Genomic DNA, 27,058 nt, shown 5'->3' on the forward strand with positions numbered 1-27,058 from the left:
TTTTTAAAAAAGCCACTTATTAAAGCCAAGTCTGCATTTTTTTACAAATACAGTAAAAGCAGTAATACTGTAAAATGTATGTATTGTTTTCTATTTTAATATATTTGAAAATGTAATTTATTCCTGTGATGGTAAAGCTGATGAAGCATCATTACTCCAGTCTTCAATGTCACATGTTCCTTCAGAAATCATTCTTATATGCTGAATTGCTTCTCATATTATTATGAATGTTGAAAACAGTTGTGCTGTTTAATTTTTGTGGAAACCATGATACATTTTTGCCAAGATTCTGTGTTGAATAAAAAAATTCAAACTAGAAATCATTTGTAGCATTATTTATGTCTTTACTGTCACTTTTGATCAATTTCATGCATCCTCGCTAAATAAAAGTATTAAATTCTTTAAAAAAGATCTTACTGACTCCAAAATTTTGAATCGTTGTGCACATGTGTCACGAAGCCAGTCCGTAGCCTTCCGTCTGCTCACCACCAGATGTTGTCTTCTCTTTACATTGACCCTCACACCACACAGACTTTTACATGTCACTCCGGACTACAGTTCCCATGATCCATTGCACTGATTGCACACACACAGCTGAATCCATTCAGACATGCTTTACAAGCCTTGGACTTACTCTTTCAGATCGCTGAGTATTGTTCTAGCGTTTGGCACTCTCTTAGTGGTAGCTGCCTTACTGAGCCATTCTGTGTTTCTGTTTAGTCTCTAGTATTGTACTAACGTTTAGCACTCTCCTAGTGTTAGCTGCCTTACTAAGCCATTCCGGGTTTCTGTTTAGTCTCTAGTATTGTTCTGCGTTTATCACTCACCTAGTGATAGCTGCTTTACTGAGTCTAGTTTCCAGTTCTAGTTAGTCTTATCTTTTCGTGTTGCCTTGTTTCCTGATTCCTGCCTGTGTTTCTTGGATTAACCCTTGTTTCGCCGTTCGGACTCTGTTTGTACCCCTGTCTGGACTATTGCTCATGTTTCTGGATTACCCCTGTTGTCAAGCCCACTGGATTTTGTTCGCCGATCGATGACCTATGCCAGCCCTAGGAATATTCTGTGTCTTGCCTTCTACATATCTGTTTGCTAATGCTCGACCCTGCCTATATATGACCATGTTTGTGAATAAAGCTTTATGCACGTCTCACATCTCGTTCGACCTGTTACAGAATACTCAGCCTCAAAAGGATCCAGCAGCTTTTCTGATGAACATTGGCCAGGTATGAAAATTGCAAGACTGTTATTAGCCCTCGAGCAGGCACGTGATCGCTCGAGGACTATATTCAAGAGTATTTGTCCATTGCCTATTACTCTGATTTACCGGACTGTTTACTGATAAGAGTTTTTTTGCGAAGGCATTAATCAACCAATGATGTCTAAGCTTAGACGCGATGGTCCGCGTTCATCACTCTGTCAGTTTATGGACTATGCTTTGTTGTGTGTTGGCTCTTCATTCACTGTGGATGTCGCGGAAGAGGAACGTCTCTGCCTGTCCTGTCGCAGCTATGGAGGCCGTCTGTGAACTCTTTGCCTGTCCTGTCGCAGCCAGAAGGGCTGTCTCTGAACACTCATCCTGTCCTGTCACGGCTAAGGAGGCCGTCTGTGAACTTTTTACCTGTCCTGTCGCAGCCAGAAGGGCTGTCTCTGAACTCTCGTCCTGTCCTGTCACAGCTATGGAGGCCATCTGAGACTCCACGTCCCGTCCTGTTGCGGCTATGGAGGCCGTCTGTGAACTCTTTGCCTGTCCTGTTGCAGCCAGAAGGGCTGTCCCTGAACTCTCGTCCTGTCCTGTCATGACTAAGGAGGCCATCTGTGAATCCTCGTCCCGTCCTGTCGCGGCTACAGAGGCCACTTACAAACTTTTGTCCTGTTCTGAACTGGCTGAGGAGGCCATCTCTGAACTCTTGGCCTGTGCTAAATCAGCCATGGTGGCTGATTTTGAACTGCCCATCCGTTTAGTCTCATCTAATGTATCTGGTTTTGAACTGTCTGTCCTGCCTTTTTTGCCCCATAATTCCAGTTCTGTCACGAATCCAGTCCGTAGCCTTCCGTCTGCTCACCACCAGATGTCGTCTTCTCTTTACATTGACTCTGTAAAGAGTGTCTCTGTTTAGTCTCTAGTATTGTTCTAGCGTTTAGCACTGTCCTAGTGTTAGCTGCCTTACCGAGCCATTCCGGGTTTCTGTTTAGTGTCTAGTATTGTTCTGCGTTTATCACTCACCTAGTGATAGCTGCTTTACTGAGTCTAGTTTCCAGTTCTAGTTAGTCTTATCTTTCCTGTGTTTCTTGGATTAACCCTTGTTTCGCAGTTTGGACTCTGTTTGTACCTCGTCTGGACTATTGCTTATGTTTCTGGATTACCCCTGTTGTCAAGCCACAGGCCTACGCCAGCCCTAGGAATATTCTGTGTCTTGCCTTCTACATATCTGTTTGCTAATACTCGACCCTGCCTGTGCATGATCATGTTTGTGAATAAAGCTTTGCGGCACGTCTCACGTCTCGTTCGACCCATTACAACATGTATCTCCTTTTAACAAAGACTGCATGTTGAAAAATCATCATGAGCTAAACAGGCCACTTACTGTGGTAGTTCAGGTAAGATCTATCCTGTTGAAGACCTCTGGGAATGTTCCGTCTTTTCACCTCCATCTCTCCTCTCAGTGGGGTTTTAAATGTCAGAAGAAGAAAAGATCTAAAATCGCAACTGGAAGAGGGCAAAGGCCAATCTTGATACGCTTGAAGTCAAATCCTGTTGCAGTTTTAAACTGTCTGGAAAATAAACAAGATGTGTCACATACATGAGTGGAAAAGGTCTCATTTACATAAACGATTCAGCTCCTATAAATGAGTTTTGGCATCTGATATCATCGTTTAGACTATAGCTACACTCACCAAAGACAGCTCAGACTGTGCAATTACGTTTTACAAATTATTTTAAGTGAATAAATAAATAATACAGCATAATGCACATTAGATGTTGGTAAAATAATTTGCATATGTAAAAATATTCTGTGACACATAGGACTTGCTCTGCAACAAATCTCACCACAAAGCCAATAAATAACTTAAATTCAACTATATACTTAAATTAAATTAAATCAAATGAAACCTGCTGAGAATACAAAGTATCTCTTGGGATCTGTGAAGACTACATGTGGGAGGAAAATCAATACTGTCTAGTACTGCAATAAGATTTTATCACGATACCGAATCAATACACAGACGCCAGGTATTGATTTTAATTATTATTTTTGTTTTGCAATTTTTTTTTTTTTTTTGCGTGTGTCATTAACATAATGCAAAGTTGTTAGATATGCCAATTAGATAAGTGAATTGTCTCATACATTCCCAAATGTGTCATACTCCAGTCAAAAATAAAAAGATTAATTAACGGAAATGCATTGCAATATATATCATGTACAGTATTGCAATAGAATACATTCTATTCATCATAATGTTCTCACAAGCTATTGAGTGTCAGCTGTGAGAAAAGAACATTTAGAGGTCTATCATGCAGCTATTTGTAGCCAGATCTGTATTGATCTTGTCACTGGACAAATAAATCATTCACACCTGGCCACACTACTACACCACAGGCTGATACAGGATTTGCATGCTTGAATTGTTATATATGTTACTTATTGAGGTATGCATAATAATTTGGAGACTAATCCATCATCAACAGATGAATGAATTATTAATGCGTCGCCATGTAAGAAACAGCTCAATACTTACTTTTTCTGGTTTTCCAGACACAAACTGTGAGGAGGTTGGGCATGCTTATGTAAAATGTCTCATGCTTTTACAATCTCCGTGCATTGAAAAAAAATATTGAAAGTCCTAAAATCACTTTTAACACAGTAGAGCGATAGAGGAAAGAAACCTGTGCCAGAGTGATTTGCTTTCTGTGCCCTATTGATTTAATAAAGCATGCAGTGCTCAACAAAGAATTCAATAATAATATATCAAACAATAAAGTTGAATTGCATCTCAAAGTGCTTGTATTTTGAGTGGCTGCTGAAGGACATGCTTTTCAAAACTCTATCTGTGAGAAGCAGCAGAATGTTCTTGCATTCAATAAAGCTCATCTTAAACAGCAAGTACTGCATGACCTTATCCTCAGAATACAGGATTTTTAAAAAATAAAGTTTAACTACAGTCTTTAATCTCAAATCAGACCGATTGTATAATTGATAGTCTTTCAATACAGATGGGCAGAGTTCTGACACAAACTCACCATGAAATGAAGAAAAGCATACTTTGAGAGTGCATTTTTGTTACAATTTTGTTACATTTTGCTAGCAAAACCTATTGGAATTTGATCTTGATCTATTATCCTCTAGACTAGAGGACGGAGAAACTGGAAGCAATGTTTTAAAACAAATCAACAGTGCCCTCTGCTGGAGTTGGATGAATCAAATCTCACAACTGCATGTGCAGTGAGCGTGAAGGCAAATCTCTTAATTCACACAAAGCTAAGCAGTAAAGAAAACATACATACTTGCATATACTGGCGCTGACAACTAAGCAGTAAAAAGGTTTCTGGAGTTGGATTTACTATGACAAAATACAGTAACGTTACTGTAATTTCCAGAATGCCATTCTTTCTGTTCCAAATCCTTAAAGAGCACAGGAAATAAGCCACAAAACGATTTACACAACCATCTAACAACACACAGATAAATGCATTAGCACATGACTATCGACATTCACAATGATGCTCATTTGAATAGTTCCAATAACCAAATGTTGGTTCGCAAAATCCCATTAAGCCCTAGTTTGATACAGCAACCGCAGCAAAATAATCTCTAAACTATAGTTCACGTGACATAACACTAGTTACATAAACCACTTTACTGAAAGATGACCATATTCACTTACAATAGTATTAGACTTCAAAAACGCCTATAAAAATATAAATAAATAAATAAATAACATGGTAAATCAGGTGTTTTCGTGAACCGAAGAATGTTTTACCTGAGGTAGGCTACTGATTCATTCTCAAGTTGCACGTGCAGTGTCAAATCGATTAAAAAAAATAATAATAATAATAAAAAAAAGGTGTAGTTTCAAAATTGTCAAAAAACTATTTTTGTTATCTGCGTCTATCGCGCTTATTTCTCGGAGTGAAAATCGCTCCAAACAACTCGTGAGGCGTTTGATTCAGAGCCAGAAGCGCGAACCGATTCAAACAGTTTTATTGAAAAGAACTGACTCAAAAGAGTTCAGATTCACAGACATAGCTACGTGAATGAATGGTGAATGATAATTTCAGTGAAAATGAAGTGTTTTGGAGTTTGTGAACGAAATTACTAGCTACACTATACAAATCAGCAACTCTAGCACCAATAACGTGACAATTTGTAGCGACCTACTGCCCAACACTGATGCTCTACAACGACGAGTACATAAATCGTAGTTACTTTCAAAGTCACTTTCACCTAGACGTCAGTGACTATACTAAACTGGATTAGGTCGCCATCCCGTCAGGTGAGCGTCTGAATCACACTGTATTTTTAACCAGAATATTTAGTCAACAAATTGATGTTTCCACAGACACACACACTTAAGACAGGCTTAAGAGTTAATAAGGCAGATGATTCTGAAAATGTGAAAAGATGACAAACTTGGATTGGAAGAGGTGCATGAACTATAATATAATAGGCCTATACATTTAAATCTACATGACTTCTTTAGATACAAAGCTTTCCAACAGATTTATTAATTCATAAAAAAAACATTAAGCTAATCTGCATGCAGTAGGCTGTATGTGTGTGTGTGAGAGAGAGAGAAGTAAACTCGCAGTCTCTCAGCAGCATTAAGGAAGCTGCAGTCAGTGTCTATAAGAGGCTTTCCTACAGCAATCCCCTGCAACTGTCACAAGCACTCTGTCACTTACAGATGAGACTTTTCATCAGACCCTTAGCCACTCTGTCTCCTTGTTGATGTTAATGAGGTTGTTTGGTTTGGCTATGCTTGTGAGGGACAAACATCCTCACTTACATAATTAACTAATATAATTAAGTATCATAAAAAGTAACTTGTGAAGACATTTTATTTGTCCTAACTACTTAAAATGCTCATAAATTGGCCAAATCATGTTAATATTTGTAAAATAATGTGTACAGGTTTCTGTGAGGGTTAGGCATTGGTCATATTTTTTGTCTTGGTTTCCAGTGAAAAGATTTACCTATGAGGTAAGCAAAATTCATTTATTTTAAGTAGTTGACAATTCTGTCATTATTTGCTCATCCTCATGCCGTTTCAAACCTGTGTGATTTTCATTTTTTCTGTGGGACAGAAGGAATATTCTATCTAGATATGTTTTATAATTTTTACCTTTTTATAATCTGATGAACCTGTGAAACAGAAAGGTTCTTCAGATGTTAAAGGTTCTTTATGGAACCATTTAGACAAAAAAGGCTCTTCTATGGCATCATTAAGCACCTTTATTTGCGTGTTATTTGAGTGTATAATTTCAGAAGACTTATAATATATTGCACAAGAATACATTTATGGTGCTTTTTTGTCATTTTTGACATTTCACTTTCACTAAATGAAAAGTGGCCAGGATATTCTTTGTGTTTTTGTGTTCCATAGAAGAAATAGAGTCAAATGTGGAGTGGATCATAATAATACACATAAACATTAACAATAATAATGATACTGCAACAGTACTGATTGAAATAAATTATATTCTTCCCAGTGCACATAACAATCAAAGTAAATTATGTTTATTTGTGAAGTGTATGTGTGCAACTATACGCCCCAACAGGGCGTTAGCTGACTACACAGTTCATCAATTTCCACGAATACACACCCCTGTTGGAGGTTTGCCAGATGGTGGCAGTGTAGGAACAATTGCCTTCCTTACATAAGTCTTTTAATTCTTCCTGCTTAGCGATGGGGAGACTCAAACATACGTCAAGGGGATTTGAATACCTGGCTGACCTGTTGACAACGTAACATCCTACGACATAAACACCTATTTGTGTACCCATAACCCCTTTCTCCTCTCCCAAAACCTTCCCACAACATGCAGACATACACAAACCACACACCTTCAATCACAAGCTAATTGCCTTTTCCTTAAAATAAATAGGTCAACACAAGTGTCTGATGTAAGGAAGGACACTCATTTACCTGTGCACACAAACAAGGGTGCATGTTTGTTAAAGCCACGGTTTTGCCAGAGCACTTTTTGCAGAGCGTCTGCGTGTAATTAGCCCGTCAAGAGCCATTTTCTGTTGCTCCAACCTGAAACCTCTCCAGGGTTGAGCACACTCCATCAGTACACCCTGGGATTTGACTTTGTTTGTGAGAAAGCCGTTTCTAGGCTGTGTACACATAGTGACAGAGGCATATGCATGCATGCACACGCAAAAGAATGAAAATGATGCCCCAAATAAACTGTTAACACATATTTTAATTGTCACAAATGCATGCTTTTCATAGCTACACAAAATCTCAAATGTGCACTGCAATGTTATAGTAGCTTTGGAGAAACAAGAGGTGGGGCATGTAAAACTCATCCCTTTCACTCCATTAGTGAACACCATGCACCACAAGTTCCTCCCCCTGTTAAAGCACACACAAACACACATGCACACTTAATGCTGCAATCCTCTTTGTGAAAGTGACGCGCTTCTGTCAGAAACAGAGCTTAGCTGAAGTGAAACAGGGAGAGATAGAGAACCAGGCTCATTCAATTTCTGCTTGTCTGCCATCCGGTTAACTACTGTCTGAGGTTCTGTGATCTGGTTTTTCTTGCTGGTTGATCAGTGGGACTACGAATAAGATATCCAACCAGATCTTAGAAGCTTCTCATTTTGGACATTTGAAATTTGGGATTGTCAGTTGCTGATCAAAATCTCAACTTCATCTACAGGTAACCTGCTTTGCACTTGCACAAACTCCACAACTTCGGCCTGTGGTTTGGAAGATGCTAATAGCTTATGCAAATCGGATACAAATCTAACTGAGGACTCCCATATCCAGCTCTTATTGATTTTGTATTCTTTTAAACTTTGTGGAAGAGTTTGAATCCGAAGTAGAACCTGGTGTAGGAGCAAACAGCTGTGACTGTGAGGTGGTCTCAGGTGAGGGGGGTGAGACAGCAATCAGGTGTTTTTTGGGGTTGGTCGGGCTCAAACAGAGCCACGGTGGAGGACGACCTGCTGGATTTCGCTGGTATGGATGGGCACGGGTATGACCGCTATGCGGATGGGGACAGGGACAGCTACCAGATTGATTACCGGCGTATTGTGGGGGACATGGAGCCGGCCAGGCCACGGATGTCTTTACGAGATTCGGATCATCACTTTCATGGCCCGTTTACACACAATACACTACACGGGCATGGGCACGGGCACGAGACGGCTGCCCAGCGCTACAGTGCTACCCGAATACAGGCGGGATATGAACCAGAGAGGTGAGAACATAGTGTAGGTCTACCTATTAAGAATGAATGAATGAGCAGGTCTTGGTTTCTTTTTCCTCAAGTATCTGATTTAACCATTCTAAGACACTGCACTTGATCACATTCAATAAGGATGGACATATAAACACAAATATACATTATGTATATGCCTATTATATATACAAATACAGTAGTCAACATTTGAAGTGGATCAAAAAAGTTAATCAAATTTGTCCTGACTAGAACGCATTTTGGTTTAAGGACAACTTTGATGAAAGGTTTTGATCCACTTGATCCACCTAGTGTATATAGGTATGAAATATATTTATTTCATTTATATAATTAGGGGAACTAAAGGAACTCATACTGTATATATCAACTCAAAATTATGTCTATACCCATTAAACACACATGTTCGTTTTTGTGAAAAGTGGGGACATTCCATAGGCGTAATGGTTTTTATAGCGTACTTACTGTATGTGCTATTGCCCTACACCAATGCTACACCTAAACCTACCCCTTACAGGAGACTGTGCATTTCAACTTTCCCCCAAAAAAACTAATTCTGAGTGATTTATAAGCGTTTTGAAAAGTGGGGACATGGGTCAATGTCCTGAGATGTCACCTTCACCTTGTAATACCTATGTCATACCTTTGTTATTATACAAATCTATGTCCTGACTTTTCACAAAAAGCAGCACACACACACACACACACACACACACACATATATATATATATATATATATATGTATATAAACATATGGTATATTATTCTTTCATTCAATTATATATTTGAAGAGTTTATTTGCAAAAACAGATAACTCTGTTTTCAAAAATTTTCAAAAATCATATTTTTTATTATATCACGTTTTTATTGTTTTATTGTGTTAGTTAGCTAGTATTTATTATTTAGTTTTTACTAATCGAAATAACCCGACTGCAGTTTGATTGAGATTAATTGGAATGCACAATGAAAAAACGTGATTTTTGAAAATTGTTAAAAATGGAGTTATCTGTCTTTGAAAATGAACTCTTCATTTGTAAAATATACTATTACAATTATATATAAAGGTAAAGACAATGATGACCAACTAATTTATGATTAATAATGTATTTTGACCCATTAATAATTAATGCCCTTTTGGGAATAACTCATGTTGATTTTGGTCCCCTTTTGTGTATGTATGTGTGTCAATTCTTTATATTAAACTTGTGTTGTGTTGAAAATGTAGATGGAATAATAGAAAAATAACAGCTGTGAGTGAGTGGGAGAGAAGAAGGAGGGGGCGGCTCTGTTGTGTCTGTGTTGACCTCTGTTTTGTCCAGTCAAAACAAGTGAAGACATTAATGTATTATAGATCAGCTGTAAATACAGAATCAGCATAATGATATATTTATAAACAAATAATTAATCATCATTGAACAATTTTAAATGAATGAATTCATAGCAATGATGCTAATTTGTTTTTAACAGTATATTGATGTTTTTGTCATTTAGAACCCATCAGAAGTGTGTTTGTGCTGTCTTCATTTTAAATAAATGCCATTTGTTTGATATTTTGTTACCTAACATGGTGACATTCAGGTTTCCAAATACTTTTTGGGTCCACTGTATAAGCATCAATCACATTCCTAAATAACAGTTGGGAATGTCCACAGCAACAGCCTGTGATGTTGTTTTGACTCTCAGGATACGACACCTTTTCAGAAACCCCATGAGCTTTCAGTTGGATCTGGCATCACAGCTTATTACTCCAGCTTTGACACCGACACCTGTGGCACAGGTGCTTTTCTAAGGGTCAAGCAAGGGTCTCCCCCACCTCTGCGGTTGACACTTCTGCCCTCAGAGGTTAACTAGTATTTATCTGCCTCAGAACTGCAGGACCATGTGACTCTGAGAATATAAGACATGACCCATCAATCTGTAGTGAGTCTGCATGCTCTTCAAAGCTCCATACACATCTTCTGTGTTGTGCAGCATCTGAAATAAGCTCTGCTAACTGTGTCATGATTCATGAAGCTTGTTGCTGTAAAACATTAAAATCTAGAGGGACTTTGTCATTTTTCCACCACCATATCTTTTCTCTTTCCCATTAGTGTCGGCTCTCTCGACAGATGAGAAGAGAACTTTAACGAAGGATTACATTGATAGAGCACTCTTTAGGTCTAATCTGCAGTTTAGAGTATAATTCCCACTAGGAAAGAACAGCACGTCTGTGTATGTTGAGAGGGCAAGATTAAATGTCCATCAGGAATAGATTCAGCTGACGGCATAACCACTATATGTGCCTATATGTTAAACACGGCTTAAATGGTTGAAGTGATTTTATTGAATGTATGTGCTAATGAATGCAGTGCAATTCTAGTGCAAAATGCATTACAAATCCCATGTTGCAATCAAGACTTCATTAATCAACGTATGATTTTGCAATTTGCAATGAATGATACAAACCACTGTAGTCCACTGAGTTGTTAAATACAAAAATGCAACACTCTCAGGGAGTTAAGTAATTTTGTATGATATGTGTTTTGAAATTTAAGTTTTTATGCTTAGAAAATATAACCACCTGAAGATCTGGCATTAAAAAACAAACTGGCATTTTGATCAAATATTATTTAATCATAATATTTTTGTCTTATCAATTAGTTTATTCTTTTTTTATTTAAGTAAATAAATAAATAATAAATACATATGCATGCAAAAGTACACACTTAATATGGCTAGTAAATATAGAAATGAAAATGACCAAAATAAGATCAAATAAATTTGAGATAAAATTAAAAAATGAAGCAAAATAATAATACAATAAACTATTACATCTCAACAAAATATATTGCATCCTTTAATAAAATAAATTAAAAGACAGCACAGGTTTCGCTTCAAATAGCCTAATAGGTTCCAGAAAATAAATAAATAAATTAAAAGAAAGAAAGGCTATCGCTGTTTATTACGGGTTTTCAGGTTTAGTTTTTTAAATATTAGTAATATTTTTTAATAATATTTAATAATATTTATTGTAATTGCATATGTCCCAATTCGGCGTGTTGCAGGCCTGATTTTGCTCATAAAAAGTACGAATTGAACATGTTCAATTAAAAAATACGGTATATGTTCTGTTCGTGAACGCATTTTTCAGATCGGTCTTGTGAATCTGAATCATCGAAAAGATTCGACTCGAAAGAACGATTTGTTTACTTCTGTCAGAGTTCGATTTCTTAGGAGACCTGTTTCAATGAAATCTCTCAGGTATGCGAACATTGTATGCGTTAAATCGTTAAAAGTGGCCTATGCAAACCCAGAGATATTCAAAAATAAAAAATGAATTACTGACTCTCAGAACACGTGTAAAAACAGGTGTGGGGGGTGTTTAGCTCAACCTTTCCTGTTCCCTTTCCAAGCGTTAAACTGAGCGGGCATCATGTGACTTCAGTTCACACGGTTGACGGTCTCTGGACACACGGCTGCGCGTCTCACCATGAGACCCTCCATACAGAGCAGCCTCAGCCTCCTCAGAACGCTGCTGTACAGGATGAGAGACTGCTGATCCCCGCATTGATCTCTAATGCACTTTAATACATCCGTCATCATGTGAGATAATGTACATGACGGTGTATATTCAGCTGAAGGAAGTGTGTTCATAACACCGGTCCGAAAGAGAAAGTAACTCGAAACTGTAAGTTGATTCCTCTTTGTTTTTCTATTTAACGCGCTTATAAACGTATAAGAATGAGCAGCAAGTTATCTGCACAGAAAATTGTCGTTTTAAATTCTTCTCATTTTGAATTTATTTGTATTTTTTACATTTATTCCGCCCAACTATCAGTTGGCATTGTTCCTGTATTTACTTCTATGTTTAGCAGACGCCTTTATCCAAAGACTATATATATATATATATGTATATGTATGTGTGTGTGTGTGTGTATATATATATATATATATATATATAACACTGCAGGACACTGTTGTTTTTCGGCGTGTCATATCATTATAACATGCAACATCAAATCAATCCCCCTCTGTAAAGGTGTTTTAAAGTTGTTACATTAGTTTATAGGTACAACATTGTTTGTATGCACTGTCATGCAGTACATTTTGTCTGTGGATGGTTGAAGTTGAAACCAGATTTCATGTTACAAACTCTCTTTTGTATGTTTGTAGCATGGCTGATTACCTTATCAGCGGTGGAACTGGGTACGTTCCAGAGGATGGACTCACTGCCCAGCAGCTCTTTGCCATCGGTGATGGTCTCACATACAAGTAAGTCAAGGATCATGTGCACAAAAACCTTTTCTAGATGCCCTGTCTTGTAATCAGACACATAGACTGACAGCACAATCACCCTGGCACACACACATGCACTCTAGGTAGGCATCTTTCTGGACATCTGTCAGTGAGATGGCTCTCAGCTCCATGGCAACCCTCTGTGCATCTCCATAGCAACGGGGAGCTCAAGCGCTCGGTCCCAGTACATGCAGCCCGTGTTAATGGGACAATGCAAAATCAGAGTGCATGTGTGCTCCCTTTTGTCCCTGCTTGCTCAACATGTGCTTTAGTATCAATTAGAAACGCAGAATGTTTTATGAACATAGTATGATTTACACCAGTGCATTAAGTGAGCTCGTGTTTGTGTGTGAATATGAACGTGTTTATGCTTTCCCAGCCTTATGATAACTTGTTAGCGGAGCAGTGGTCTCTGTGTCTATTTTTGTCATGCTGGCTGGAGTGTTTAATCTGGTCTAATGGAGGTTTTATGAGCGTTAGGCCACATGGGGCGGGACACTGAACAGTGCCTTCTCACACATCCTCCTGAGACAGACAAATCCGGTCCCATTTTTCCTGTATCAAAACATTATCATGCTTTAAAGTGAGGGATATCATTTAACACTTTCTATTTGTAGCCCTGAAACAATAACAGTGCTTTTAAGTGAAGTTAGATTATAACAACACTGATAACATGCTTTTGTACCACTTTAAGTTCGGGGTCAGATTATTTAATACTTTTACTCAGCAAGGAGGCTTTAAATTGTCAAGTGACTAAACCTAAATCTCATATTTTTTTAATTTGCACACACTTTTGTAGTATAGTACCGCTGCATTAGAAAGAGGCTATGTGTTTGTGCGTGTGACATTGGTCACACGGTTAAGAACATTAACAGGACGTCTCAGTATGCCACATCTTAAGTAGATTATATAACTCCTCTTGACAGGACCAGAGACATACTGTACACGTGCAAGTTTATCATTTGTGGCTTCTTAAAGTATTAATGCTACATGCAAACACACATTCATTTGCTCATGCAATTTTTTTATGTTTTTGAAAGAAGTCTCTTAAGCTCACCAAGGCTGCATTTATTTGATCAAAATACAAAAAACAGAATTATTGTGAAATATTATTACAATTTAAAATAACTGCTTTCTGTTTTAATATATTTTAAAAATGTAATTTATTCCTGTGATACAAAGCTAAATTTTCAGCATCATTACTCCAGTCATCAGTGTCACATGATCTTTCGGAAATCATTCTAATATGCTAATTTTCTGCTCAAGAAACATTTATTCTTATTATCAGTGTTGACAGTGGTTGTTCTGCTTAATTTTGTGGAAACCATGATACATTTCTTTTTTTTGGATGAATAGAAAGTTCAAAAGAACAGCATTAATTTGAAATAGAAATATTTTGTGACATAAAAAAATGTCATTACTTTTAATCAATGTAATGCATCCTTACTGAATAAAAGTTTTGTTTCTGTTTTTTGTGAAGAAAAAACAACAACTTTCAAATGGTAGTGTTTAGTAGTCGCATACATTGCTGTCATGTTTGCATAAACTAGCCATAATAATACCCGAAATTCTGAATCAAACTTGGTTAGTTTTATGCTTGCTTTAGAGTGGTTCTCCTGTTTTTGACACTAATTTGAGTGTGTGTTTAAGCATTTTGTAATTTTGATAATGTTCTGTTTCATAAATTGCTGATCTAAAGGTCATTGTTGCCTAACTCTGCCATCTGTCCTTCCTCATTCAGTGATTTCCTCATACTGCCTGGCTTCATTGACTTCACATCTGATGAAGTGGTGAGTACCAACATTTATCAGAGGTTATCAACAAATGGGTGGAACAGACCACAAATGCTCTTGTATTAGTTAATGGGTTTAGTGCAGAGGATCATTTTTGATCACATGAATCAACTCAGATGCTAAGTTGATGGAAAAGGAGCTCTTTAACTATCAGTGAGGTGGAAGATCTGCAAAGGACTGTGTTTGTGTGGATGAGAGGTTAACATGGCTGTGTTAGCATCCACACAGTCCCTGGTGTTCTGGGCATGTTGTCACAAGCAGTGAAGCTCAGGTGTGTGTGTGTGTGAGACACAGAGAGAGAGACCAGGATGACACAAATATCAGTCCTCCTGGAACCACAACTTTAAACACATTTTTAATTAAAGATGGAGCAAATTCTCTTTCCCGGGATAGAATATAAGCCAATGATTTAGTTAAACAGGGAATCAGTTGAACTTAATAGGTACTATTTCAACTTATTTTGTTGAAAATCTCATATATGTTTTGGTTTAAGGTAGTCTATGAGTCTGTTTAAAATGTTTTTTTTTTTGTTGGTTTTTTTTTTTCCAGTAGGGCAGATAGGTTAGCTTCCTGTTGATGTAAACGCAGGTACACAATAGTGTTTGTGTTTTCTTTGAGCACTTCTGAGATTACGCTGAGCTGTGGTTAACGATGGGACACAGGTGTTAGAGAGAAAGAAGAAAAATAAGATGTGAAAGTGTCTACAGTTTTATGAAGTCAACTTGTGTGACTTTATCAGTGTTATTTTAGTAATATTTGTATATAATTATAGTATTTATTATGGCACTGTCAAATGATTAATCACAACATATTTTACATAATATTTATATGTATATACATACATACACACATGCATGTATATACAGTATATTTAAGAAAAATATGTTCTATATATAAATTATATATATAATATATACATACACACATGTAAATATTTAAAAAAAATACATGCATGTGTGTGTTCATATATGCATAATACATATACACAGTCCACACACATATTATGCAAACAAAAACTTTTATTTTGAAATATTTATCACAATTAATCATTTGACAGTACTAATTTACTAATATATTTTAATTACAGCCTTTATTTTATTTTTTCATTTATGTTTTAGTCATTTTGTTTTGTGCTTTTGTCGTTTTGTTTTTTTCTTTTAATATTTCTATTAAGCTATATTTGATCATTTCATTCTTTTAATTAAAAGAATTAGAAATAGATTTAAAATATAATTTTTTGTAACATTATGAATGTCTTTACTGTCACTTTTGATCAGTGTAATGTATTATATATCATTAAAGTATTTATTAATATTTTGAATTAGCTTTGATTTTTATTTCTTTTTATTTCTTTACATTTTTAAGTTTTTAAGTTTCTGGTTTTTTTTCATTTGATAATTTTACTTCAGCTTTAGTTCAGTTAACAGTTGGCATAGTGTTAGTTTTACTTAACAATAACAACACTGTTCTGTGTACTGTAAATGTTTTCTGTAATAGTAATAGATAGTAGATTTTTTTATTATTTTCCTACCCTTATGCTGTTCTAAACATCTGTATGATTTCATGACAAAAGGTCATTTTTACTTGCACCTAAGTAGCATACTTAAGTTGAGCTCCTAAAATGACCAAAGGTTATTAATTAGCTTTGCTTAGTCTCATTACATAGACAATTTATCCCCCTCTGATTTGTTTTGTAACGGTCATGTGTTGTCATAGGATTTGACATCTGCCCTGACCCGCAAGATAACCCTGAAGACGCCACTCATTTCCTCTCCCATGGACACAGTCACAGAGTCCTCCATGGCCATCGCTATGGCTGTAAGTAACACTCACAGAAATGTTATATATCTGTACTTGTACTGAATCGTAATTGCTTTTCCATTTCATCCACTGGTTTTTCCCATAGCTCATGGGTGGAATAGGAATTATTCATCACAACTGCACACCTGAGTTCCAGGCCAACGAGGTCCGGAAAGTCAAGGTCAGTCACATGAGTGTTAAGAGACGAAGATTTTGAGGAATTAAAAAGTTAAACTTGTATTTTGTAAGTCTGGTGAACTGTAGATTCCTGATATAGGTTCCATATATAATGACAACTACCTGTAATTAATATGTTTTGTGTATCTGTCATATTGGCAGAAATTTGAGCAGGGCTTCATTACGGACCCTGTAGTGATGAGTCCACGGCACACGGTTGGCGATGTGTTTGAAGCAAAGGTACGGCACGGTTTCTCCGGCATCCCAGTTACAGAAACCGGCAAGATGGGCAGCAAGCTGGTGGGCATCGTTACGTCACGAGACATCGACTTCCTGTCAGAGAAAGATTACGACAGGCCACTGGAGGAGGTTTGTGATTTGAAGTTTCTGAATTCTAATTTAATTCTTTAATAATTTGAAGTTTGATTCTAATTTAAGTGATGTTTCGTAATCTAAGTATTCATTTAAATTCCATAAAGTTATAAAAAAATTGATATTTTAAATTGTAATAATATTTCATAATATTACTGTTTTTACTGTAGTTTTGATAAAATAAATGCAGCCTTGGTGAGCACATGGGGCTTCTTTCAAAAACATTTTGACCCCAAACATTTGAACATTGTATATAAAAGAATATCAAAACAATTTATTTGAAATAAAATTTTGAATAAAAAAAAAAACATTGATCACCGATGAATCATTCACAATAAAACCAGTTGCTTTTATTAAGAAAATAAACAATTCAAAATTTTTGTTGCTCTTAAACACTCATAATAATCATTAATGATACTAATATGCATGAATTATTGTTTCTGAAATTTCTTAAATCCTCCAGGCAATGACAAAACGAGAGGATTTAGTGGTTGCTCCAGCAGGTGTAACATTAAAAGAGGCAAATGACATCTTACAGCGCAGTAAAAAAGGTATGAGCCTCAACTTCAGTCCTGTTTATGGTGTGATGTTTTGCAGAAACTTGCTGATCACATTCCTGTTTTTCTCTCTCAGGTAAACTGCCTATAGTGAATGACAGCGATGAGCTTGTAGCTATAATAGCTCGTACCGATTTGAAGAAGAACAGAGACTATCCTCTAGCCTCCAAAGACTCTCGCAAACAGCTGCTGTGTGGCGCTGCCATCGGCACCCGAGAGGATGACAAGTACCGGCTGGACCTGCTCATGCAGGCCGGAGTGGACGTGATAGTTCTGGTGGGTCCTAAGGGGAATAGGATGACATTAAACTTTAGCAGAACACAGTCCTGTTTCTGGATATCTAGCCTTTTGCATCGCTTTTGCTGTATTCCATTGAAATTTAAATTTGGACAAAAAAAACAGAACTCCATCATTTGTTCTGCCAAGCTGCAAACATGTCAACACCCAGGATAGATGTTCACATTTAATGAGAAACATTTACTCATGCTCAGGCCATCCAAGATGAGTTTGTTTCTTCATCAGAACAGAAATTTAGCATTACATACTCGCCATTGGATCCTCTGCAGTGAATGGGTGCCGTCAGAACGAGAGTCCTAACAGCTGATAAAAACATCACAATAATCCACAAGTAATCTCCACGACACCAGTTTGGGTGACCTTTTCACTGGAGAAAGCAATACTATTAGTAGACAACTAGCAGTCCTTTGAGTGCCGGAAGCAATGGTTTGAAGTTAAAAACATCTTAATGATGAATTTGTTTCTTACAAACGTGTAGCTTTTCACTTCACAAGACATTAAATGATGGACTGGAGTCATGTGGGTTACTTGTGGATTATTGTGATTTTTTTATCAGCTGTTTGGACTCTCGTTCTGACGGCACCCATTCACTGCAGAGCATCCATTGGTGAGCAAGTGATGTGATATTCAATTTCTCCAAATCTGTTCTGACGAAGAAACAAATTAATCTACATCTTGGATGGCCTGAGGGTGAGTACATTTTTGGGTGAGCCATTCCTTTAAGCAAAAAATGCATCAGTGAGTCAAATTTCCAACATGACAAAAATAATATAATATAATATTATAATAATATAATCATACACCTGCAGAAAACATGCAATGGAGACTTTGTTTTGTTGTCCATTTTATTTCTTTGTTCCATGGGTCGGGTAGTGGAATGCAGCATTAGCATGTTTGTACGCTTGAAATTTTCAATGGTAAACTGTATTGGGCCAAAGGTAGTTTGAATTACACAAACAAGAAAATAAAAGTGAACCGGGGATGCTTTGCGCTCGCAGTGTATGTTATGAGGAAACCATATTCTGATCATTTTCTGAGATTGTCAGAGTTTAGTTTGCTATATGGAGGCAAGATTTTGAGAGTTTGTATTTAAGCAAAATGTTTTTGAACTGCTGGGAGGCCTATAACAAAGCAAGTGTGAAACGCCCTTAAAGTGTGAGCCAGAAAATCAAGATGTTTGACTTTACTTGGAAAATATTTGTAGGTGTTTGAGGGAAGGGTGGCAATAAAATTCGGAAAGCTGACATGCAAAATAAAATAAAAAAAAGATGTCAGGCTCTAGGCCATGACCAGGCTCTGGGACATTTATCTGATCAAAAATGCAGTATAAACAGTAAAATTATGAAATAATATTGCAATTTAAAATAACTGATTTCTATTTTATTATATTTTGAAATACAATTTATTCATGTGATGCAAAGTTGAATTTTCAGTAGCCATTACTCCAGTCTTCAGTGTCAGTCATTCTAATATGCTGATTTGCTGCTTAAGAAATATTTCTTAGTATTGTCAATGTTGCTGCTAAACATTTTTGTTGAAACCTTTTTGGATTTTGTAGAATAGTTTGGGATTTTTAGGATTCTTTGATAAATAGAAAGTACAAAAGAACGGCATTTACAATGTTTTGTAGCATAATAAATGTCTACATTCACTTTTGATCAATTTAATGCATTCTTGCTGAATAAAAGTATTAATTTCTCATTGACCCCATAACTTTTTTGAACGGTAGTGTACCATCTACTCCACTTATACAGCTTTGGATTCTGTATACTTTGTCAAGTGACCAGTCTATGTTTAGATTCTGTGTTGGTCAAATAATTTTGTAGATCAGACTTAATATGCAGCAACAGGTGTTTGTTGTTGTAGTTGCCAAATATTGACGGCTTTGTCCAAACAAAGGATGATGTCTTCACTTGCAAATGACAGTTAAAATTTGATTTATGTGCAAAGATGTAACCGTGTAACATACTGTCACACCTTTGGGATACATCTTTAATCAGACACACCTGAACCAGCTAATCAAGTTCTTTGATTTCACTGGGAAATTAATTAGTGGGTGGATTAGGGCAGGGTAGAACCTAAATTCTACAGGATTGCAGAATAGAATTGCATCAACCATTCATTCCTTGTGTGACACAAAAAATCAACATAATATTGCATAAAGTAAAAGAAGTCTTTTACAATTTCCAAAGTTGGTCTCAGACTGCAAAACTGAGGCCAAAATCACTTGTTCCTTTTAGCTCTTAAGCCTACATGATATGTGATGGTTTTTCTGTTATTCTGTCTCAGGACTCTTCTCAGGGGAACTCAGTGTTTCAGATCAGTATGATCAACTACATCAAACAGAAATACCCTGAACTACAAGTGGTGGGAGGAAACGGTGAGGCTTTTTTTCCCTTTGTGCGGTTCTTTTCTGTATAACGTGAGGAAAGAGTGATATTAGACATATTTAGAATGCACGGACCTAGTTGCTTTCCATACTTAAATCAAGTAATAGCATATTCTTTGTGTTTTATTCTCCCTCTCTTGTATACAGTGGTGACTGCTGCACAAGCAAAGAATCTCATAGATGCCGGTGTTGACGCTTTACGAGTGGGCATGGGCTGTGGATCCATCTGCATCACACAGGAAGGTATGTGTGAGTTTGGAGGTCAAACTTGCTGTGGAAATTTCCCAAAAGTTAGCTAAATGTGAAACAACTTTGTGGAGACACTTTAAAGGAAAAATGGTGTCTTAATTCACTTCTGGAAACGACAAAAGTATTTTTTTTTTTTTTTTTGAGATTAGTCTTCAGCAATTATTTTTATTTTATATTTACTTTATTTTTTAACAGCAAAAAAAAAAAAAAGAAAAGATTTTGGGGATAACAATGATCATTTTAGTTTTTATTATATTTCTTTGATTTTAATTACAAGAAAAAAAAAGAATTACCTATTTATATAGCAATGTAAATGTGTGTATGTAGACATGCGTAAAAGGAAAAATATTCCTATAATCATGTCTGAAAATGGATTAAAAAAATTATTTTATTTTATGAACAAGAAAAAATAGGAATTACTTATTTATATAGCAATGTAAAGGTGTATAAATGGTAAAAGGAAAATGGTACTTTTATTCATGTCTAAAAATGGCAAAAGTTGTATTTTAGAGTTAGGATTTTGGGGATAACAATTATCATTTTATTTGATTTTTTTTTTATTTTTGAACCGGAGACATTTAATTAGATGTTAGATAGCAATGTAAATATGTGTACGTGTTGTGTGTATCATATAGTGATGGCGTGTGGGAGACCGCAGGGCACATCTGTGTATAAAGTGGCTGAATACGCCCGGCGTTTTGGGGTTCCGGTCATTGCAGACGGTGGCATCCAGACAGTTGGGCACGTTGTCAAAGCCCTTGCTTTGGGAGCTTCCACAGGTGTGTGTTTTTCTGGGTGATTTGCCTGAATGATCATTGTTATTAATGGCTGGGATTTGTTTGCCTACATTTTACTGTCTGTGCCAGACCGTGCCCTTCCCTTCTGCCTGTTTTGTTTCAGTGATGATGGGGTCATTGTTAGCGGCAACCACAGAAGCGCCCGGCGAGTATTTCTTCTCAGATGGCGTACGACTGAAGAAGTACCGTGGCATGGGCTCGTTGGACGCCATGGAGAAAAACAACAGCAGTCAGAAACGTTACTTTAGGTAAACACACTTAAACTCAGGTGACCTCATGTACATAAAGACCACATTGGGTGTATTAATCTCACATATGCTCTTCTCTAATTTTATAGTTTATAGCAACAATTCAAAGTCCGAAACAAGGTTAAAACAATAAAATACGTAGATGAATGGCATTAAAAAAGTGAAAATCATAGTAGTGTTTTGTATGCAGAACATAATGGGTTGTGTGTATATGTGTGTGTTTTTCAGTGAAGGAGATAAAGTGAAGGTGGCTCAGGGAGTCTCTGGCTCAGTTCAGGATAAAGGCTCGATACACAAATTTGTTCCATACCTCATCACTGGAATTCAACATGGCTGTCAGGATATCGGTGCAAAGAGCTTGTCCATTCTGCGGTAAGTATGTTCCTTTATAGACATCTGACAAGCTTGACAAAAGACTTGATGCCATATCTATGATAGTATCTGCTGTGTACTAGTCGCTTTTAGAAATACACTAGCAGCTAGTTAGCTAAATGAGCTTTTAGCAGATATACACGTATAAGTCTTTCTTTCTAGACCAATGGACCAAATTTTTATCAGATGTACGCTACCGGTCAAAAGTTTGGATTTTTAATGTTTTTAAAAGACATCACCAACTCAACAAGGCTCTATTTGATAAAAGTACAGTAAAACCAGTAATATTGTGAAATATTGTTACAATGTTCTAAAATAGAATGTTTTCTATTTTAAAATGGTAATTTATTCCAAAGCATTGACAATAATAAGAGCCATTATTAATAGTTAAGCTCCAACAAAAATTGTGAAAATCAGAGGAATATATTACATTTTTAAATATATTAAAACAGTTTTTTTTATTGTAATAATATTTCACAATATTAATATTTTTTACTCTTGGTGAGTATACTTAGTAGACTTATTTTTTTTTTTAAAAGTCTTAATTATTCCAAACTTTTGGCCGGCAGTTTTTTCTTCTGGAAAAAAATTAACTAAAAACATTATACTCATTCTGCACTAAACAAATTTTTGTTCAATAATTCTCTCTAGAAAAAGAATATTGCCTTTCCTTTCCTACATTCAACTAGCAGTAGATAAGAGTAAATCATCGGTGCACTGTGTGTCTTCAGTTGTACTAATGCTTCTACAATATTTAGTTTCAAACATCAGAAATAAAGGGAATTCATGCACTGTTAAACTGTCTTCTTTGCTTCCATCCATGGAATAAGCTGTCAAATCTAGATTTACCAGGCTGTAATGTAAACTAAAGGCTATTGGCCTAAAATAGATAACAAGCTCATTTACATTTATTCTTTTGGCAGATGCTTTTATCCAAAGTGACTTGCAGTTGAGAAAAACAAGCGATTCATTATAAGATGGCAATAAACACGAGAAGTGCCCATAATATTCAAATTTTCATCGTTCAAAAAAATACAAATAAAAGCTGGGACAGGAAGATATTAAAGAAAAATAAGTACATAGAAAAAGTGAAGGAAATATTTTTTTCGACTCAACTTCCTGAACGAAATGTCAACATGAAAAATAATGTAATTTGTTTTAACCTACACCTGTGTAAGTCTCACCTGCGTTACATATAGATCAATGATGTACTCTGGAGAGCTGAAGTTTGAGAAGAGGACCATGTCTGCTCAGGTTGAGGGCGGAGTTCATGGACTGCATTCGTAAGTCTCCACCCACTCATTTAACCCCACCCACTTGCCCTATCATCGTGTTTCTTTCCTCACAGCACATATCCTCAAAAAATGGCTGTGAAAACATTTCACGTCATTAGAATTCTTGTGGTTCACATAAAACTAAAAGTTTAGCAATCCCCTCTCTGTTTTTTTGAAGTTCCTCTCAGAGACCCTCAATCCATCCTTTCTTACGTTGTCATGGAAAAGTAGAGTTTACATGTGAAAATGTCTTCTCTTCCTTTCTCTTATGCCGTCATCATAGATATTCTTTTGTGCCATGTAAGTATAATAGCGTCTCATGTCTTTTATAATAGCGTTAAGTTCTGGTGGAGGGGATTGTGTTGTAAACATCAGTAAGGTCTGGGCTTTTTAGTGGGCATTGAGACTATTTTAGTTTACTCTTACTGTCGTATCATGTAGACAAGCCTAGAGTCCACTATCCCAGTTCTGTGGTTGTGTACTCGTAATACTATCAGTCTTGTCTTTGAAAGGGAGATTATCTCCCTTATATCTGAAAGAACCCCACTCATACTTCTAAAAGGATAGCTTACCCAAAAATGACAGTTCTGTCATCATTTATCCACCCCAAAATTTCAGAGCTTTTTTTTTTCCATGCTTTGCATGCAAATGGTGAAAGGACAAAAAAGACCATGAAAGTACACTAACTTTCAAAAGTTGGGGTCAGTAGGATTTTTTTATTTTAGGAAGTCTCTTATGCTCACCAAACTGCATTTATTTGATCAGTAAAAATTCTGTGAATTACTAAAAAATCAGTAATTCTGTGATTTAAAAAAAAATATATATTTTTTTTTTTAATTTTTTTATTTTAAAATAACAGCTTTATATTTAAATATATTTTAAAATGTAATTTATTCAGGTGATGCAAAACTGAATTTTCAGCATCATTAGTCCAGTCTTCAGTGTCACATGATCCTTCAGAAATCATTCTAATATGCTGGTTATCATCATTAATGATTAAAAAAAGGGTTGTGCTGCCTAATATTTTAGATAAGTTTTTCAAGATTCTTTGATGAATGCATTCAAAAAACATCATTTATTTGAAATAGAAATCTTTTGTAACATTATAAATGTCTTTATCTGTCACTTTTGATCAATTTTATGCATGCTTGCTGAATAAAAGTGGGTAACACTTTACAATAAGGTTCATTAGTTAACTACATTAGTTAACATTAACTAATAATAAATTGCACTTATACAGGGTTTATTAATCTTTGTTAATGTTAATTTCAACATTTACTAATACATTATTAAAATCTTGTTAACATTAGTTAATGCACTGTGAACTAACATGAACTAACAATGAACATCTGTATTTTTATTAACTAACGTTAGCGAAGATTAGTAAATACAGTAACAAATATATTGCTCATGGTTAGTTCATGTTAGTTAATACATTAACTAATGTTTAACTAATGAACCTTATTGTAAAGTGTTACCTAAAAGTGTGTGTGTATATATATATATATATATATATATATATATATATATATATATATATATGTATGTATATGTATGTATGTGTGTGTGTACACACATACATAGTATTATCTTAGTATATATACATACATGTATATATATAATACTGACCACAAACTTTTGAATGGTAGTGCATCATAAAAATAATCCATATGATTTAGCACTATATTTCATTTCTTTTGAAGCCATATAATAGCTTTGTGTGAAGAACAGACTGGAATTTCAATTATTTAAATATGACACTAGATTTGACATCTTTAAAGCCATTGATTCTCATGCATCTCCGATGACAGTATGCAAGTTTCAATATTTGGACTCACAAATTATATTTGAGACTGAGTAACATGTTAAATTGTAGTCTGTTCCTTGCTGAAAGGCACTTTTATGATACTTCCATGCTGCTTTTTTATTTTAATTTTTGGGCGAACTGTTCCTTAATTGGTTATGCTGACATGTTTGTAAAAACCTTTCATTTAATAATATAATCAATGTAACTGCATTTATTAAGTTTGTGTTGCTTTGCTTTCCTCGGCAGTTACGAGAAGCGGTTATATTGAGCCAGGCAGCAGGGGGCATTCGAGAGCTGGACCCAATGTCCCGTCACCAGCCGTCACTAAACACAGCAGCTGAAAGTGATTTCTGCTATCCTCAACCGCTTTATCCTTTTTCCTGGTGGCTCTTGACTCTAGATAAACATTAAAATGAAAAAAATCTGTCTGATTGTAATAAAAGCCAGCAACAGTACTGAATGTACTATGGACTTTCTTGTTTTGATTTTTTTATTTTGTTCGGGCTTCCCTGTAAGAAATTAGACTTGGCACTAGAGATGTTATTTTCAAAATCCTATGAATGTACGGCATCATCTGAAATATGAGGATGCTACTTGTGTTTATGTAAAGAGAGAGTATGAACATTTATGATCTATGTGGCTATGTTTTTCCAGACTGTCTTGCTGGTTCATTGTAATTCATATTGTGTGTTATTTTAATAGTAACAATATTTGTGTGAACAAAATCATGTGCATACTGCATTGCAATTAGAGTGTTATGAGTTCAGTTTTAATGTTATCTAAGAAATGCATTTGTTTTCTTTATTTTTCCACTAGGGCAGGTTTGCAGACTGCTTGTGTTACAATGCTTTTCAGATTATCACTAGAATGATGTTATTTTATGGACCAGATTATGAGTATCAGCCTTAAAATCAGGTATTCTGTACTGTTACTCGCCTTACACTAGACAATAACGTACACCGACATTAGACATGCTCATTTCTTAAAGTTTATTTAACAGTTTCACACACTTGCATCATTTAACCCAGAAGCATTTACATATATCAAACATTTTACAGTATATAAAAAAAGGTCTGAATTGAAGGAGTGACACTTTCAACTTTGGGCACCATTTGGTAGTTTGCAAAGACTTGTTGTCATTCTGAATATAATACAGTTTATAGAATAAAGAATGAGTTTTATAGATTGTGTTTCTTATTTTGTTCCTGTAGTGTCAGTTTGCATACTTTGCTTAAATATTTTAGATGTTAATATACCCTTTTATAAACAGTAGCATAATGAGCAATGCAATTCAGAGCATTAAATTGACATGTAGAAGTCATTGGAGCATTTACTAGTCACAGAGAGAAAATGCACATCTCAAACATTTGAAAAAAGAGAGAAGCAAGAGTGAGAATCTTAAAGTTTTTGTGATGAGCTCCTGCTGTCAGTCATACAGATGTGCACTAATAAAGATGACAAAAATGTACAAGCTGTCAAAACTTCGTTATTACATCTCTATGGCCAACAGAGGGTAGTATTTGAGGCTGTGAGGGATTCTGGGTACAGCATAGAATAGATCTTTATTAAGCACTAAATGTAATGAAATAACAGTTTAAAAAAACAGAAGTACTAAAATGCCAAGTCTTCCATACATACAACAGCTAATTAGCATGGTTTTCATGGTTATCTTCATGCAGCCTTTTGCTAAATATGTCTTTTTACATAAGAATATGCTCCAACGGAACATCCAGGTCTCGTTCCAGAACAAAATGTTACCCAAGTGACAGGGCTGCCACAAATAAGTGGGTTAACACCAATGATAGTGCTGCAATAAAATGCTAAATGGTTCTAGAGAATGTCTCTATACTGTACATCTGTAATGTTGCCTAATGAATGTTTAGGTGATCTGTGCTGTAAGAGCAAAACCAAAAGACATATCATCATAAAACATGTTCATAAGTGCTAGCTTTATTGCTGAAAGGTACACAAAAGCATCCTGTACAGTAGTTTATTTTTTAAAGTCCTTTGATCAAACCAAGCATTTTCAACAAGATTTGTCAAATTTCTCTTCGTTGACAGAGAACATCAGTCACTCAGAGGTTGTAGGTTGCTGTTTTGTACATGTCGTGTCTGCTTCTAAAATAAAACATTTCTTTCCATTCAAGCAGAATGCATCAACAGCAAATTCTTCTCCACATGTATGTCAAGAAAAGTTCTGTAAATTGGAGTTGTTAGGG

The 27,058-nt window shown here is 35.8% G+C and overlaps 1 protein-coding gene across 3 annotated transcripts; it reads left to right on the plus strand.

Moving 5' to 3' along the window:
• Positions 1–7,846: 7,846 nt before the first annotated feature.
• On the plus strand, positions 7,847–26,996 carry impdh1a (IMP (inosine 5'-monophosphate) dehydrogenase 1a). Of its 3 annotated transcripts, XM_058752105.1 has the most exons (16): positions 11,631–12,099; positions 12,585–12,683; positions 14,449–14,497; positions 16,217–16,318; positions 16,407–16,481; positions 16,640–16,846; positions 17,313–17,400; positions 17,483–17,682; positions 19,993–20,083; positions 20,240–20,335; positions 20,977–21,120; positions 21,242–21,386; positions 21,615–21,758; positions 22,958–23,041; positions 23,316–23,332; positions 25,086–25,206. In XM_058752105.1, the coding sequence occupies exons 2-16, from the start codon at positions 12,586–12,588 to the stop codon at positions 25,178–25,180; spliced, it is 1,635 nt and encodes a 544-aa protein (XP_058608088.1). In that variant the 5' UTR covers positions 11,631–12,099; position 12,585; the 3' UTR covers positions 25,181–25,206. The 3 variants fall into 3 exon arrangements, with proteins under 3 accessions (XP_058608090.1, XP_058608088.1, XP_058608089.1); XM_058752106.1 differs by lacking the exon at positions 23,316–23,332 and having other exon boundaries at positions 12,080–12,099; positions 25,086–26,893; XM_058752107.1 differs by lacking the exons at positions 11,631–12,099; positions 12,585–12,683; positions 23,316–23,332 and adding an exon at positions 7,847–8,434 and having other exon boundaries at positions 25,086–26,996.
• The last annotated feature ends 62 nt before the right edge of the window (positions 26,997–27,058 follow it).

This window comes from Onychostoma macrolepis, chromosome 18, assembly GCF_012432095.1.
Source record: "Onychostoma macrolepis isolate SWU-2019 chromosome 18, ASM1243209v1, whole genome shotgun sequence".
NCBI lineage: Eukaryota > Metazoa > Chordata > Actinopteri > Cypriniformes > Cyprinidae > Onychostoma > Onychostoma macrolepis.

Bases quoted from the DNA above. Each gene is read 5' to 3' on its own strand.
- impdh1a (XM_058752107.1), top strand. From the start codon at position 8,196: ATGGATGGGCACGGGTATGACCGCTATGCGGATGGGGACAGGGACAGC. The intron at 16,847-17,312 runs GTTTGTGATTTG...TAAATCCTCCAG, and splicing joins ACGACAGGCCACTGGAGGAG to GCAATGACAAAACGAGAGGA. The intron at 20,336-20,976 runs GTATGTGTGAGT...TGTATCATATAG, and splicing joins CATCTGCATCACACAGGAAG to TGATGGCGTGTGGGAGACCG.